At 44.5% G+C, this 16,690-nt stretch overlaps 1 protein-coding gene across 3 annotated transcripts in view; it reads left to right on the forward strand.

The window, feature by feature from the left end:
- The window catches only part of GATA6 (GATA binding protein 6), a 33,442-nt gene that overhangs the window by 781 nt on the left and 15,971 nt on the right, over positions 1-16,690 (forward strand). Inside the window, exons 1-3 of one of the 3 annotated variants that reach the window (XM_032223377.1) lie at positions 267-348; positions 934-1,911; positions 14,059-14,225. In XM_032223377.1, coding sequence (XP_032079268.1) covers positions 999-1,911; positions 14,059-14,225 — 1,080 coding nt within the window. In that variant the 5' untranslated portion in view covers positions 267-348; positions 934-998. Of the gene's footprint in view, positions 1-266; positions 349-537; positions 831-933; positions 1,912-14,058; positions 14,226-16,690 lie in introns of those variants that run through there. The other 2 variants (XM_032223375.1, XM_032223376.1) reach the window with 2 other exon arrangements.

Genomic DNA, 16,690 nt, shown 5'->3' on the forward strand with positions numbered 1-16,690 from the left:
CTCCGCCGAAAAGATCCCTCTCTACCTGAGGGGGCGAGGGGGGCTACATTTCGACCCCCTCCGGCGGAAACTCTGAAACGCCTCCTCCTTATTTTGCCTGGCTAATTGTTTTCATTCTGGAACGAACTCCAGTGAGTCATTAGCTGAAACCGAAAAGAGCCCAGCCAGAGAGCGGGGAGGGCCGCCTGCGGGTCTTGTCTTACCGGAGGCGCTCCAAGCCCCAACGCCATCACCCCCCCCCCCGTGCCACTCATTCGCTCTGTAAACTACGTCAAAGGAGGGAGTGCCTGTTCGGAGCCAGATTGAGGCTGTTCTGGGGAAAATTCCTGCTCCTTGGAAGAGCCAGAGGTGGGACAAAGCCAGGGCTAGCTGGAGATTTTTTAGCCAGGCTGAGGCGCCGCGTTTTCCTGATCGATGGGGTGTTCGGGGTTTGGGGCCGGAGTTGCTCCCAAAGAATAGACCGCCTCCGTTTTCCAGACGGGAAAGCCAAGGTTGAGGAAACCCTTCGGGGTTCCCCAGGGGAAGAAAAGGGTCGGGACCGGCGTTTTAGAGGCCAGCATCAACGGAACTCTCCTTACCCTCCCCCCCCCAAAAAAAGGAGGAAGGAAAGGATCTAGCGATGCCCTTAAAAAGCAAGCTGGGCTGTGAGGTGTTATCGATGTATATGAATGAAACGCTTAAGGGCGTTTGGGCGAAGGCCAAAGGGACTTTAAGCGTCTTGTCCCCTCCAGCTGCTTTATTAGAGCGGTCTGGAAATTGTTTACCGATCCGAATCGTGAAGCAAAGCCTTCCACACATGCTCAGAGACCCTGTTGGTGACCAGATAGAAGGTTGGGCAGAGGGGAGGGTGGTGTCGGTGGAAAAGGAGGCTTGGTCTGGCTGCTGGATCGGGCTAACTTGTCTTTCCTTCCCCCTCCTTCTCTCCCCTCGCAGAGGCTTGTCTTGACCGAGCCGCGGAAGCCAAACGGCGGAAAGCTTGCTCAGCGCCGCAGGGCTGGATGGCCCTGGCCGCGGGCGGCTGGTGCCTGCTGAAGCGCTGCGGTCCCGACGACTCGCCCTGTCCGTTGGCACCCCGGGAACTGCTGGGCCCTTCGCCTTCGCCGTCTTCGTCCTCGGGCTGCTCCCCCAGCGGGAGCGGGGGCCCGCACAACGCCAGGAGCTTCAAGCAGGAGCCCGGAGGCGCCCTCTCGACCTCGCCCCAGATAGGCCTGGCCGAAGGCCGAGCCTTGCTGGGGCCTTTTGTGTCTCTGGCGGCGGCGGCGGCACCCTCGAGCCTGCCCAGCTGGGAGGACTTGCTCCTTTTCGCGGACCTGGATCAGGCCAACAAACTGATCTGGTCAAGCCGCTCCTCGACCAAGCTGAGCCCGGATCCCGCGCCTCCGCCGCCGATCGTCGAGGACATGTACCACCACCCGCATGCCCATCCTCACTCCCAGAGCCTACAGGGCAGCACCTATGACGGAGCGTCTCCGGGCAGCGGCGGAGGCGGCTTCGTGCCTTCCACGGCCGGATCTCCAGTCTACGTGCCCACCACCCGCGTGGGGTCCATGCTGCCCTACCTCCAGAATCCCCCGGGCGTGGGACAGGCTGGGGGATCGTCAGCTTGGCCCTCTCAGGGCGCTCCGGAAAGCCCGTCCTCTTCCTACGGCGCCAGTGCTGGGGGATGCGCCCATCCAGCCTCGGGCCGTTTCTCCTACCCAGCTGGCAGCCCCCCGGCTTCCAACGGCGCCCCCCGAGAACCGGCAGCCTACAGTCCGCGGGAGCAATTCCGGCCGCTGAACGGATCCTACTATAGCCCCTACGTGGGCGCCCAGTTCAGCCCGCCAGGCTGGGGAAGTCCCTTCGACAACTCTCTACTGCACTGCCTGCCCAGCCGACCCACCACCCTCGCCGTGAGGCCGTCCAGCGCAGGTAAGAACCCGGGCAGGCGAGACTGATGGGCTACCGAGGCAGGAGCCCAGAACGAAGTCCTCCCGGGCTGAAACTTTTCTGAAGAGGGAAAGAATCTGAGTTTGCTGAGAACGACAGAAACCTTTGCTTGCCAGTTAAGTAGAAACCCTCTGGTGGGCCCGCTAGTAGCTGATAGGCTTTATTTTACTGGTGCTGCTTTTCGGGATTCTGTTTTCCTTTTAGAATATAATTCTTTTTTTTATATGGAATAGAATTCTTTATTGGTCAAGTGTGATTGGACACACAAGGAATTTGTCCTTGGTGTATATGCTTTCAGTGTACATAAGGAGAATAAAATACATTCATCAGGAATAAAAAGATACAATACTTAATGATAGTCAAGGTTACTAATAAGCTATCAAATCATATTAGGAAGCAAAGAAAAACAATATTAATTGAAAGATACAAGCAACATGGGTATAGTAATAAATTGGAAGAGATAGCTATTAGGAAGGAAGAGAAGAAGAATAGTAATAAAATCTTAGTAAATTATTTGACAGTGTTGTGGGAATTAGTTTTTAAGCAGAGTGATGGCATGGGGGGGAACTATCCTTGTGTCTAATTGTTCTGGTGTGCAGTGTCCTATATTTTCGATGTTATGTTGTTCCTGTTTTACCACTGTTTCGAGCATTATGAGCATGGCTGGATAAATGGGAGGCATGTGGCATTGTAGAAAGCCTGGAAAAATCTGAGCAAAATCCGCAGAGAATTTAGGCGGATTTAAAACAGCTCAAAACGAGGTATAATATGAGCCACAGGTTTTCGTTAAATACTTGAGCACCAGAAAAAATTACAGTGTGTGATCACACACCCCCTTGTGTTTGTTTATGCATCGCTCTTTGTGTGAAAAAGGGTGCTGGGTTCAGCACAGACACAATGGAATGGTGGCAATATGAAGCACCCCAACATGAAAGGCCTCCAAGTTGGTTGCTATCACATTACATTCAACACTCAACCGAGGAGATCCATAGCTGAAAGTAGCTGTGAAAGTTCATTTTTTTACTCATCTGAAGGCAGCTGTCTTCCACTGATCCAGGTCCTGGCTTCAGAATTAGGTCCCCTTGCTTTTCTTGATGACATTGGAAGCAAATATTTAAGAGTTGCTGCATCATGTCTTTGTGTCTCTTTAGAGTGAGAGAATGTTGAGGCCTGCAAGTATTTTGAATCCCTTTTATGGGCCTTGTATTAGAAGTGGGGATGTGTGGTTGGGATAAATTCCCTTCCTATCATCCAAGCCATTGGGATACCACCTTTAGTGGAATGGTATCTATAGAAAAGCAAAAAATAGGTGGGAGGGGAACAATGTTTGAAACTTGGAAAAGCCTTAAGTGTTTGCAGGAGGGAAGAGATTTTTTAAGAGTTTGGCTGTTGCATAGTTAACCATAATTAAATAGGTTTCACATAATGTACTAACCCTAACCTACTAGTTATGTCTTATGCATGCATTCTGCCTGAGAGGTCCTGGAGAATGGAGAGTGCTTAATTGAACCTCACAATTTCACTATGGAGTAGTTTTTCTCCCTTTTCTTCCCTTCACCAAAGTCCATAATCCAATAAACAGGAGTGTGGAAAGGTTTTTTTTAAATGAGATTTAGAAGTAAATGAAAAATATGTGAAGAGTGGGCCCTTTTGTGTCCTTGGCAAACACCCTCTCTCTATGTGATGATCTGGGAAGGGGTAAAGTAGGGAAAGAATGAAACTTCTTATCCTCACAGAACACACACACACACACACACACACACACACACAAAGATGTGAAACCTGATGTTATATTGGATTGCCAACCTGACCTTCAACGCAAAGAAACAGGAGAAGTATTATGTTCAGAGGGAAGACCACAAAGAAGCCTGTTACCCCATAAAGTTTCCAGAACATGTCCTAATGTTGGGTGTGTGTGGATAGTTGTGGAGACCAGCTCTTTAGTGAGTCTCAAAGTTAGGGGAATGAGGAACCAGAAATACACAAAATATTTTACCTGATCATTTCAAACCTAAGGGAGGAGCAAATTTAAAGGGGTGGGGTGGGGGTTTCTCCCTTATTTCACCTCCATGGAGCTAGCAGAGATAGCAAGGTGGGTCTGCTTCTCTTTCAAATATTGTGTTAGGAAAGACACTCCACTCCACCCCCACCCGAACAAAAGGGCTCCATTGAGTTGGGGAGGTGATTGCATAGGTTAGCCTGTGCTTTGCTTATTTTTCCAGATAACAAGCTGCCCATTAAATTTATTCAAAATGCCTTGGCATTCACTCTGAAGTCTTTCAGGGCCTGATCTGAGCATTAAGGCTATGTATGGTTTAATGTGAGATGATTTGGGAGAAGCATTATGAGTCCTGTTGTCTGCGTGGAGGGAAAATATCCAAGGAGGCAATCTTGCAATCAAGCTGCAAGTGATTTAGTAAAAGTATACTCATTTCAGTTGAACTTAACTATCTTCAAAAGACAGGTGGGAATCTGGGACAATCCACCTTTGGGAGGTTCACACAAGGGATTTGACCAAACTAAAATGGGTTTAGGTATTTTGTGGTTGAACTGTGATGTGGGAATGCCGATGTCAGCTCAGCATATTGTATGAAGCAGAAATTCCCATTATTACCATACTGCACTGTAGTATGTTCTATTTGTCTGAGCAAAAGCCTGTTATATGAGGTTAGCAATAGTGTTTTGCTACCTCAAGTTTAGCCTGTTGAAAATATTTTAATCATTCTAGGAATCTGTAAGGATATGTCCTTTTATTTTAAAACAGAGAAACCAGGAAATTAAATAGAATTAAATAATTTGTGAGAGGAAGGTGTTTTTAAATCCCAGATGGGAGAAACGTGAACATTACTGGGCATCTCCAGCTATTAGTTTTAGAACAATAAGCAAATGAGAACCAATAAAGCTACTGGGACACTTGCGTTTTTTATCAGAGACAAATCTGTTATTTTAGTTTCTGCATCTGAAAACCAGATACCTGACTATCATATATCATCATTATTTTTCTTTTCCTACTGCCTGTAATGTAAATGATGGTACTAGGATAGATTTAAGAGGAACCAGTTCAAAGTTAAATGTCTTATTGTAATTTCCTTTTCTTTATAAATAAAAAAGGAAATGGGATATAATTTCTTTCAGAAATTTCAGGTTACAATTTGTCACACATTGATAATCAACTATTTTAAATGGAGTGTTTCTAAAGAAGAATTTAATTAAATATATACACATTAAATATCTCCAGTTGGCCTCTGTACAGAGTGCTTGTTCCAGTAATATCCTTTGAGAAATCCAATCTTCCTATCATATGTAATATATAATTAGGTGCATTGTTGCTTTCCAGGACCTGCAGTTATTACAGCCCCAGCCCCTATATTTTACCGATTGAAGGTCAACATTCACTCCTCAAACTCTTTTCAAATGAGAAACTAAAATGTTTTTTTGGGAGCGGGACAGGTTTGGAAAATGGTACATCCAGTGCATTTCACAGACTTTTAATGAGAAAGAGCTAATGGTTAATTAAAGGTGGAATGGGGAGTCCAGACTTCAGCCACTTCCACATACACACCAATTCACATTTTTTAAAAAGGATTTTGTGTCCCATATAGCAATGCATCAGGTGGGCTTTCTAAGACTTCCAAATTATTGAACTTCGACGCCCACTCCCTCCACCCCCAAGATTATATGATGTTAAAATAACGTTAACTTTTGTCCTACGAAGTGACTTTCGGTTCTTTTCATTATTGAAGAAATTAAAGGAACGTATTCCGATCCCGAAAATCTCACCGACTTCCTTGCCGAAATAATTCGACCGCAATCCGGGTATTCTTCCCCCCTCCCCACTCTAAGGAAATATGTGGGGAAGAAAATACACATAGAAATATTTACAGAGGGAAGGAAAGAAAGAAAGAAAGAAAGAAAGAAAGAAAGAAAGAAAGAAAGAAAGAAAGAAAGAAAGAAAACCAGTTAACCAGGGGTATATTTTTCCCATGCCTGCTGTCCCCCCTTCCCCACTTTCCGAGACGCCCCCTCCGCCAGCAAACAGATGGCTCCGGGCGCAGGAAGGGTCTGTCCGGCTCCGTAGCCGGCGCGAAGAAGCCGAGCTGTCCGCGGATCTGCCGACAGCGCGCCAAAGGTCGCCGCAGGACTGGAGGCGCCGTCGAGGTGACCTAAAACTGGAGGGGGGAGGGGTGTTAAGAGGATCGATGCCGACATCGCGATTTGAAATGACAAGATCAAGTCTCACGCGCCGACCATGTTTGCCCTCTTGGCTTAGAAGCCCGGTTTACACGAAGCCCTGAGAACAACCCAAGAAGTTCTGCTTTTTAGATCGCTCTTTATGCCCTAGAACTATTCTCACCCAGGCAGTGGGAACTTCTTTCAAACCATGTTTATCCGATCGCGGTTTAGCGCGACATTACCTCTCAGCCTAAGAATATGGGACATCTAAAGACGGGCCATTCGAGCAGCTAAACCTCAGTCCGTCTTGAATCCGGACGGCCTTTTGTGCCTACGTGATCATTATTGAACCCGGAGTCCCTGTGCTCCATAGTGCCTTGCTTTGGGAGGAAGCCGTGGGACAATACAAGGGCACGAACTCCCGAAGAAGCGTCTGGGGTCGCCTCGGGAGGCAGCGGGGGGCCACTTTGCTGGGCAGAAGGTGGTCCTGCCGAAGGCCGAGACTTTAAACCGTAATCCTGGGCTCCCGTGTCCATTAAACCTGGTTCTAGGACGGCAATGAGTCGTTTTCTGGCGAGGCTCGTCTGCTTCCCTTCTCGCGATTGGGCTCAGCCTAAGACTTCATAGCCCTCTTTTGAAAAATCCCAGATTTATTTTCGCTTCTTCCCCTCAGTCTGTGTTTCGAGCCAGGCAGGAGTTTCTTTGGCTGTGCGGAGCCGCAGATAGTCGGAGTGGACAAGGTTTCACACTTAAAACCGTTTGTGTCCACTTCGGTTCTTGGCGTGGGGGGAGGGAGGGAGGAATGGGTTCTTAATTAGTTCTTCCACAATTAGACGACGTGTCCCTACCCCCCCCCCAAAAAAAAAACCCTATGGCTGTTGTTGACTGGCTAAAGTTCAGTTGAGCGAACCGCCTGCTTTTTTAGCAGATTGATTGATTGAGTAAGCTTTTAAAACAAACATTGCTGGTGTTTCAATGCCTAAGCTTACTTTTTAGAAAAGGCTTTCAGGATGATTTCCCAAATAATTAACAACCAATAATTCTGCATGAAATGACAAAAAAACCTTTTAAAATAAATAAGGTACTTGATTCATACATTATCTTTGAAAATAGTTTACAATGCAGAAGTCTGGTTGCAGTTGCATTCTGTGTCCAAAAATGCTAGACCCTAGACATATTTAGGATTTTTCAGCCCCATCCCCATCTTCCAGAGTAGTTAGAAACATAGAAATATGGATGAGAGGATCGGGATTAAACATTTTACTCAGTCAATTAAGATATGAAACAACTCCACAAGCTGAAAATTTTTTTAAAAAGCACTTATCACTAAAATACCCAGAATTTGTCACTTTTTAAACTACAATCCAAGGTACAGCATGCTCTAGATTTAGGTTAGAAAAATACATCTTTGTCTCAAGGCTACAAACTTTTAGGAATCTAAACTGTAACGTATCAGCTGGAGGGGCTTGACTATGGATTTACTTTCTCTTGGGATTGGCTGCCACATATATTTTCTCAGCTACTAAACTTCTGAATAGAAGTTTGGTGTTACTGAAAATTCTTGGGGAGGTTCAGTGCTGCCAGAATGGCCAAGAACTTGAGTCTGTGGTTTGTTACTGTCACAGTGACATTTACTATTTATCTTTCATTCTTAACAGCTATAGGCCCTACACTGTCCTGACATACAATAATTAGAAGTTTCAAGGTTTTGTTTCTTACAGAAGTGTTCCTCACCTTCCCAGAGCATCTGGCCAAGTCACTTGTTAACCCACAAGACCTTAATCATGGTACAATAAATAATTCTGGTATTCTCCATACAAGGCTATGATCCAAGGGTCAAGTGGTGAGATCTGAATAGAATGTAGCTGGGATGGTATATGGATAAATGTCATCTGAAGCCAAAAGGTCCTGGCTTCAATCAAAATGAATTGTGAATGTAATTAGTGGTCTTAAACTACTGAATCTCTTCTCTGTTAATGAATGATCAAATCACAGTGGTCTACAGAACAATGTTGTTGTGATAATATTTTGAATCCTTCAGGGAAATATATGAAAATCAAGTAATGATAGATAGTAGCGATGAAATACCTTTTGTTCTGCCAGACAAGCTATTTGAGATATATTGTTTGGTACAGACATAGGGGGGATATTTAATGGAGATCTTCAGTTGAAAAAAAAAACCCTTTTCATTTGTTATGTATATGCAAGCTTAGAACACTGTAAAATTCTGTAAAATAATAATAGCAATAATAATCCACTACCACATCTGATATTTTTCTTTTAAAATGCACCAATAGTGCAGTTCTGAAAAATGATTTAAAGTGATTTAGCATGATTGGCTTTAACTAAATGCAGTTCCAATCATTGGAACCCAAATTGGAACCTGCAACATTATCCTGGGACACGTATATTCTCCTTCATTCGTAAATGCAGTTCTTCTAGGTTGTGATCCTTAGGCTCACTTGCTTCTGTAGTAAGATCTATGTTGATTTATTTAGATTAGGATACAAGCCATTTCACAGATTTGATTCTTAAGCCATCTATCAGCCAGGTGATTAAAGTCAACACTGCTGTACCTTACAGAGCTCACAACCAAAATAATACTTACAGATATTGACTTTAACTTACAGATGTTGAAAGGTATTTTTGACTAATTGGTTTGAATAATTCATAATAAATCATTTAAAATGTTCTCAAGAAATTGGATATATTGAACATTGAAAGCACTTTTTACTAAATTTTACTAATTTTAACTAAAATACACATTATTTGATTAATCAAGTTATTGTAACACTCTAATCGAGGACCCCAAGAAATGCTCAGAAAATTAAAACAAGCTGCCCTATAATTAAAACATTAATTATCCAAAAGCCTGCAGAAATGCAATAAATGGATTCTTTAAATGGAATGGATGTTCTAATTCAGGTTTCCTTAGATTTAAAAAAAGACAGTTTTCCTTCAACTACTACAACGGACTATGGAAATGTGGTTCACCTCTGGAGAAGTTCAATTTCAGAAAACTTGCACTAAAATAATTCATAAATAATTTTGTTTCTCGTTAAAAATGCTGCCCAAAATAAAGATTTAATTAGTTTTAGTATGTTTGGTACTGGAATGCCTATGCATTAACTTGTAGCTGCAATTCCGTTTCCCTTCAAAAGCAGCTGGCATTATTTTTAGTGAGCAACAAGCTTGACATAGTGGAGTCTGGAAAATGAACTCTGCAAGCAATAGCTTCCTAGAGCCTTCCCTGTAAAAAAATAAAATAAAATAAATTAATAGTGATAGAGGTGGGAACTTAAATCCAATCAAAATGTGAAGTTGTCAGATGGCTACTATGATTCAAAAGCGGAAATAATTATTTTCCTAGAAGGAAACTTTTCTATAGTTCTGCAAACTCTCCTGGAAGCCCAGAGCCCGGTTGCTTCGAATGCAGAAGCGAGGCCGCGATCGCCAGGCGGCCGCAGGGCAGCCCAGAAGGGAGCAGCGAGTCCTTGCCTCCGTTTCTCACCCGTCTCTAAAGGCCAACGCTTTGGGGTGGCGGGAGAAAGCGTCCCGGGGCTTCGGCTACCTATTTCTGTGTTCAAAACGGGACGAAGCAAAACTCTCTCGCCTGGCCGCGCGTCACGCCAAGGAAGCGGGGCAGGACCAGGGCACGGCGAGAGAAGGCGGTGGGGCTCCTAAGCAGAGGGTTGTTGGTGCTGGCAGGCAACTCAGCTCTCCCTCGAGGCGAAGCTCCTGCCAAGCTAGACCGACTATTTATACACGAAAGCGGCCGGCCTTCTTTTAGGGCAAGGGAACCAGAAAGGATGGGGAACGCCATCAGCCAGGGTTTGCCATGTTGTGGGAATGCAGCCCCTTGAATTCGCGGGAGAATCTCCCAGGGCTCCCAGAGAATCTCCCCGAAGCCGCCTCTTCGCCACGGAGAGTCCGGCCGCGCCCAGGTGTTTTTGCCTAGGATGAAACGAGCCCTTGGCTCGAGAGGTTGGGACAGGTCTCTTTAGCGCGTAGGACGTGCCTGCTGTGGCGGAAAAGAAGCATTTTTTCCGACCTTTGATATGTTCTGGACACTTTTCAGCCGCTGTGTCGATCCTAAGGGTGTGTGCCAAAAGATGGGGGAATTGATAGGCTTTGCCCATAAGAAATCAGGGCCAATTGGAAGTGCGTATGGAAACTCATTTTTTTCTCGCCTTTCTCCAAAATCACTTCAGTAAACCGAGGTGCATTCGTTTTATTTGGGATTTAAATCTTCTCCACCACTCTTCTCTCACCACACTTCAGCTAACTCGGTGTGGTTATGAGGTTGTGGGTGAGCGGTTGTGGGTGCTGGCTTCCCCATTAACTGTGAAATGACCGACCCAGATTGGATCCTGTGTGGAAATTTATTCTGCACATGTAAATAAATGATGGTCACCATTCGGTCTATGCTTTTGGGAAGGGCCATGTAAAATACCTTTTGAAGGAAATAATTGCAGCTTTTCCTTGGGTCCAAGAGAATCCTAAGCTTTGCAGACCAGGCTTGCTGGGAAATGAGTCACAGAGATTCCAGTGCTTCCTCTTGAAAGATTTTACAGAGTTTGTTGGGGAAACTTTCCACCAGAGGTTACTGAATTCAAACTGAGATTTATACCAGTGTCCTCTGGAGCCTGAAATCAAGGCTTCAAATCGAGTTCCAGTCTCTTCCCAGAATCGTTCTCCATGCAACAAGCGGGGGAGGGGGGAGAATTTCGGCATTTGGCAGCCCCAGAGACAGACCTAGGAAAGGTCAGAAGCTTTGGTTGGGGTCATCCTTGTGGTTCACCGGGTTCTGGCTTGCCGAATCCACCCAGTTGCCTGGTGGATTCCCATAACCACGGGAATTTTAGCCAACCCATCAGTTTGTAACAGAAGGGAGTTTGCTACACCCTGTTCCGAGGTAGGGATGGGCTCCTGCGATTTCAGCCTTCCTGTCAACTAGGGGGAAATGGTCTGACTTCTACTGAATGGGAAGTGAATGGTCCATTTCCAGCCCAGCGTGGTGGTGGGGCGGATTGAGTCTGCTTGAATTTAAAGACCCCTTTCCCCACAGCTGTGGAGCCTAATCCCAACCAGGTCCTTTTTCCTGAGCATAAGCCTCTCTATCTGTATTGAGAAGCCGCACATGTTCAGGGTGGAGGTGATCATGGTTCAAGGTATGAGTCCACTATGTTCTGGCTTGGCTTCTTGCTTGCTTTGAGAGGCCAATCCAGAGCGTAGAGAATCAAAAGTTGCTGCCGGGGCAAGATGGAGAGTGGCCAAGACTGAAATCAGGGTCCAGTGACCGCACTGTGGAGAGGAAACCCTTTTTGAAAACTGGGTCTTGGACAGTGGTGGATTAAGGCTCACTGGTGCCCTAAGCACTGACAAATCTTGGTGTGCCCCCTCCTTTGTACATACTGTTGAAATTTTCATTGCTTTTTTTTTCCTTTCTCAACTTTGTGGTGCCCCTTTGGGCCTGGTGCCCTAAGCATGTCTGCTTGGTCTGCTTATTACTTAATAAACCACTGGTCTTGGAGATCGTCGACTGCAGGCACGGAGGATTCCCTCCCCCCCTTGCTACCCAATCCTTTCCCCTCTCCACTTGGTGACCTCCGAGTGCTGGACCATAATCCACAGCAAGGATGGTCCCATCTTCCTGCAGGATCCCGTCTCCCGGAGGGCTCCTAAATCTTGGCTGCCATAACCCAGACTGGGAAACGGGGGCTTGCAGTCCAGAACTAGAAGCCCCTCGTCTTATGGCAGAGGACTTCAAACGTGGCAACTTTAAGACTTGTGGACTTCAACTCCTAGAGTTGGAGAATTCCCCCCCCCCTTAAGCCAGGAGTCTTCCTCCCTGGCTGGAGAATTCTGGGAGTTGAAGTCCACAAGTCTTAAAGTTGCCAAGTTTGGGGACTCCTGGCTTAAGGGGGGGATCTTTATTATTTTCCCCCTCCTATTATAGCAAAGCGGCTTTAGATCTGGACCGGGTGAGCCTCAGGGGTGGGGACTCTCTTCAGACGACCTCGTGCATTTCGGGCCGAGGATCAGGTCAAGTCGGTGGCACCAAAGAGAACCACAACGGGTCAAAAGGCGCACCCGCTGTTGTGTTCCCGGCTCCCGCTCAGGTAAGAGGGAGACAACCCCGGGATCTCAGGCACGCTGCGGGGCAGAGAAAGAGCAACCGGTCGGTCGCTGGGCTCACAGCAGCCCAGGCGGAGCTTGGCAGGCGGCCCGTAGAGTCGCCCACCAGCCTGGGCGGCTTGCAGGGGAGATGACAGAGAACGCCTCCAGGTTGGGCTGGAAAAGAGCGCAAGCCCCGCGAAGATCGCTGAGGCTCCGGGGCGGCGGCGACGGCGGGGGACGGGGACTTGCCTCCTATTTCCTGGCGATAACGCCTGGCGGCGGAGGGAAAGCGGGGGAAGGGACTTCCTCCGTTGCCAAAAACACCCCCTCTCCCCGCGATGACTCATCGGGTCCCTCCTCCGTTCCTGAACACGCGAAGATGCAGGCAGATAGTCCAGGAGTCTTAGGTCTGTACCTTAAATCAGGAGTCTCCAACCTTGGCAACTTGAAGCCTGGCGAACTTCAATTTCCAGAATTCCCCAAGCCAGCAAAGCTGGCTGGAGAATTCTGAGAATTGAAGTCCACAAGTCTTAAAGTTGACAAGTTTGAAGACCTCTGCCCTAAGCTTTGCTGGCTGGGGAATTGTGGGAGTTGAAATCCGCCAGGCTTCAAGGTGCCAAGGTTGGTGACTCCTGCCTTAAATTATGCCCTTTGGGTTTGGGAATCTCGAATACTTCTCTGCAGCATCCATAGCTATGGAAACTGGAAAAGAAGAGAGTGATGTAAGGCTAAGGATCTCACAGCAAAATTGATAAAAAGAGGCTTTGTTAAATAGAAAGGACGTGAAGCGAGAAAAGGAATCCCTTTTGATCAAAATATGATACCAGGCACAATCGCTGCTGATCCACTCATCCTGGATGCTCCAACACTGGAAGTTTTAAAGAAGAGGTTGGACAACCATTTGTCTGACATGAGATAGGATTTCCTGCCTGAGCAGGGGTTAAATTAGAAGACCTCCAAGGTCTCTTCCAACTCTCTGTTATTCCCCAGTGTTTTTGAGCCAGAAACCAAATGAGGGCAGGAAAAGCAATCTGGATACCGAAATTGGGCTGCTGCTGCATAGTTAAAGTTGGAGGGTGAGGCTGAAGGAGGTATCTGCATAATTATCTCATAGTTGCAAAAATGGGAAGGGGAAAAAAGGTGGGGGGAGTTTCTCAGAATATCTCCATGGGGGAATGAATAGAACTGGAGGATAGGAACTGGAGCAGGATTAGAATGAAATTCCTATCACATCAAGTCATGTCAAGGGTAAGGGAAAGAATAGGGCAACATTTTAATATTGTTTCTGCTATTCCTATGTAATAAATTAATGTGTGCTCCAAACGAGCAGGTTACAGGGTCTAATTAATTGCACCTTTGTGAACAAGGGCTAATAATAGCTTTCTCCTACCTCTTATTTACTCAGAAATCTGTTTCACAGAACTCAGCCTGGAAGCCTGTGTATGTTTAGCTGCAATTACTTCTATTGTATAGAGCAGGGCTTGGTCCTAGGAAAACATGAATAAGGTTGCCCCATGAAGGCGCTCCTACTAGGGCTCCCACTCTGCAAACAAAGCTGGGTTGGTGTTATCTCACCTCCTGAGTTTGGTTCCATGGAAATTTATTGGGTTTTCCTACTGAATTGATTTTGGCTGTGATTGAAACAATTTGGGAGATAAAGGTAATGTTTTGTATAAAGTAATGATGGAGATGGGAGACTCCTCTTTGCATTTGGAAGGGGTGTCCTGATAAGGATGGGTGTGTGTGGGGGAGAATAAAATAGCCAAACAGTGCTTCAACTGGCCCTCCCTCTTGACTTCCATGCTAATCCAGCCTTCCTGCCTGCCTTTGTTGTAGATCTCCTGGATGATCTGAATGAGAGCCGGGAATGCGTCAACTGTGGCTCCATCCAGACCCCCCTGTGGAGAAGAGATGGGACTGGCAACTATCTCTGCAATGCCTGTGGGTTGTACACCAAGATGAATGGCCTAAGTAGGCCCCTGATCAAACCTCAGAAGAGAGTGGTGAGTAGTAGCGGTGATGGTGGAGAGATAAAAGTATTATAGTTCTGTTTCCCCTCTAAGGTTGTACCCATAAATTGTCTATTAATAACATTAAAAAAAACACCCCAGTGTGAATTCAGGAGCTAGGGTTATAGAACCCATTTCATGGTGTTACTGAATTCATTTTTATTTTGCTTCCCATGGCACTTTAAAGCCACATCTAAGGTAAAATAAAATAATTATTGTGTGTGGGAATAGATGAAACATTTATTTAACTGCACATGAAAATAGCAATGTAATAAGAACTCAATCTGTACCTATTTAAATTTATTCACTAGGCTACACAATTAATTTCCTGACCTTCCATAGTACCACAATATAGAGTCAATGGTGACTTGAGGTTGCTTTTCTGCTTGATTTAGTAGACACAATTGCAATGTTGCAAATATTTAAGAACAAATCCTTTTGCAAACAATGGGTGGTAACATTATTTATGTTTGGATGATGCATCTGAGGAAGTAGCCTGCTGTCTACTTTTTAGTGAGAATTGAACAGTATATGTTCAAGCATATGTTTTTTTGTGCTCTGATAAGGAGCACTACGGGTGACTTTAATTCTAAAACTATTATTTTCTCTTTCAAAACTATCTTGAATCCTTTTAGAAATATGGTGGGGGATTTTAAAAACATTTTTAGGTGCAAGTTTTTTGGTAATTGAAAGCAAACAAAAGCCCTTGATTATAGTTTAGCTTAGCATATAAACCTGTTGCCTGCTTTGTTCTAGTAAGAATATAGATATTGTCTTCTTAATGAATATTCCTTTGCAAATCATTGGGGCAACACGTTATGTTTTCAAAACCAAAACTGAGATGCTCGCTTCCAACCAAGTGAGCCTTGAGATTTTTAAGTCTGGGTTTTCAAGAATTTAAAATATGTCAATGTACATAAGGATTAGAAACCACCAGTTCTTTAGAATGAGTCTATCTGCAAAACATACTTCAAGCATTCCTGACTATTTTCATTTTAATGCCTTCTAAATTAATTGATACAAGAAGTGGGTAAACCCTAAATGTTGCGATTCATTTTGAAGGGATATAAAACTTTTTTTTTAAGGGGAGGTTTTTAAAAGCCATGTGAGTGGTCTGATCTGTTCTGTATCAAAGGCAGAGGACCAAAGTGATAAATCCCCAATGCTGCTGTGAAAGATGGGACAGTAACATTCAGAGCAAAGAAAAGAAGCAAGAGAACCTTCCACCTCCATTGTCCTGGTCCTTCTCCAAGGATTCTTTATCCCCCAGTATTTTATCCCCCAATTTTTTATCCAAGTATTTCCTCCACTGCTGTCACTTCTCTCGATTTTCTTATTGTTGGTCCTGTAATATAAACAATAACGTGAAGTCAAAGCTACCATTTCTTCAGCTAGCATGGGCCTTCATAGCCATTAAGTTCTTCTCAATAACCTAGGACCGTGATGGGGAACTGTGATGGCACGCATGTCACCGGTGGCCCGTGGAGCCATTTCTTAGGGCACGCGAGATATAGAATAGGTGTGGATCCAAGCAGTGTGGCACTTTGTAATTGACAGATGGAAGATTGACAAGATGTTTTTGTATGGCATCCACTGTGGCGATAACCACTTGGATAGCTGATTTATGCCATAATCTTTCAAAATTATTTTTTCAGATTTTGATATTTTGTGAAACTTTATCATTATCATTATCAACCTCAACATCATCATCATCATTATTGAAAAGGTTTAGGATATATGATCAATTACATATCTCACCTGTGGTGACTACAGTAGTATATATAACTTTTATATATTGGTATTCTTTAAAAAACATTTCTTTACAAAATGTATGCAGGACGACACTGAGAAGAAATAATTAAAAATGCAGTTTTTTGAAGCAGTAATTTGAAGTTTTGCTGTTAAACAGTGTTTTTAAAATGAGCTGATACTAATAGGATAGTAGATGCAAAATTTAACTTTTACATATATTTTCCTAAAATAAATATTAAAACACATGAAGCTATAAACTTTTAAGTTCACTTCTGTTTTTTTCAAGCTGTGAGCTATTATTGTGTTAACTTTGTTTAATGTATGTTGTAATACAAATAATCAGCACTTTGTTTCCATTCTTATTTATCTAAACTGTGTCATCTCTGCCAATCTGTTGAAGGACAAACAAGCAAATAATGCCCTCAAATTAAAGACAATGTATTTTTAAAAATCACACTTTCCTTATGAGATTATTATCTATACAATCAAGTTCCCTTAAACCAGAAGGCTTTTCTGAGTTAATCACTGCCAGGATTTTGCAATTGGTTATCTCCCTAATTTCATTAAGTGAAGCACAATCTAATTAGGAGGAAAAAAGGGAACTGATTGCTTTGTCATGTTTCTTTTTCTCCAATTCATTTGCCCTGCCTTGCATTGTTTACAGCTATAGCATGCTGCTTCCTAAACTATGTCCATGCATTTCAAAC

The sequence above is a fragment of the Thamnophis elegans genome, chromosome 8 (assembly GCF_009769535.1).
Source record: "Thamnophis elegans isolate rThaEle1 chromosome 8, rThaEle1.pri, whole genome shotgun sequence".
Taxonomy (NCBI): Eukaryota; Metazoa; Chordata; class Lepidosauria; order Squamata; family Colubridae; genus Thamnophis; species Thamnophis elegans.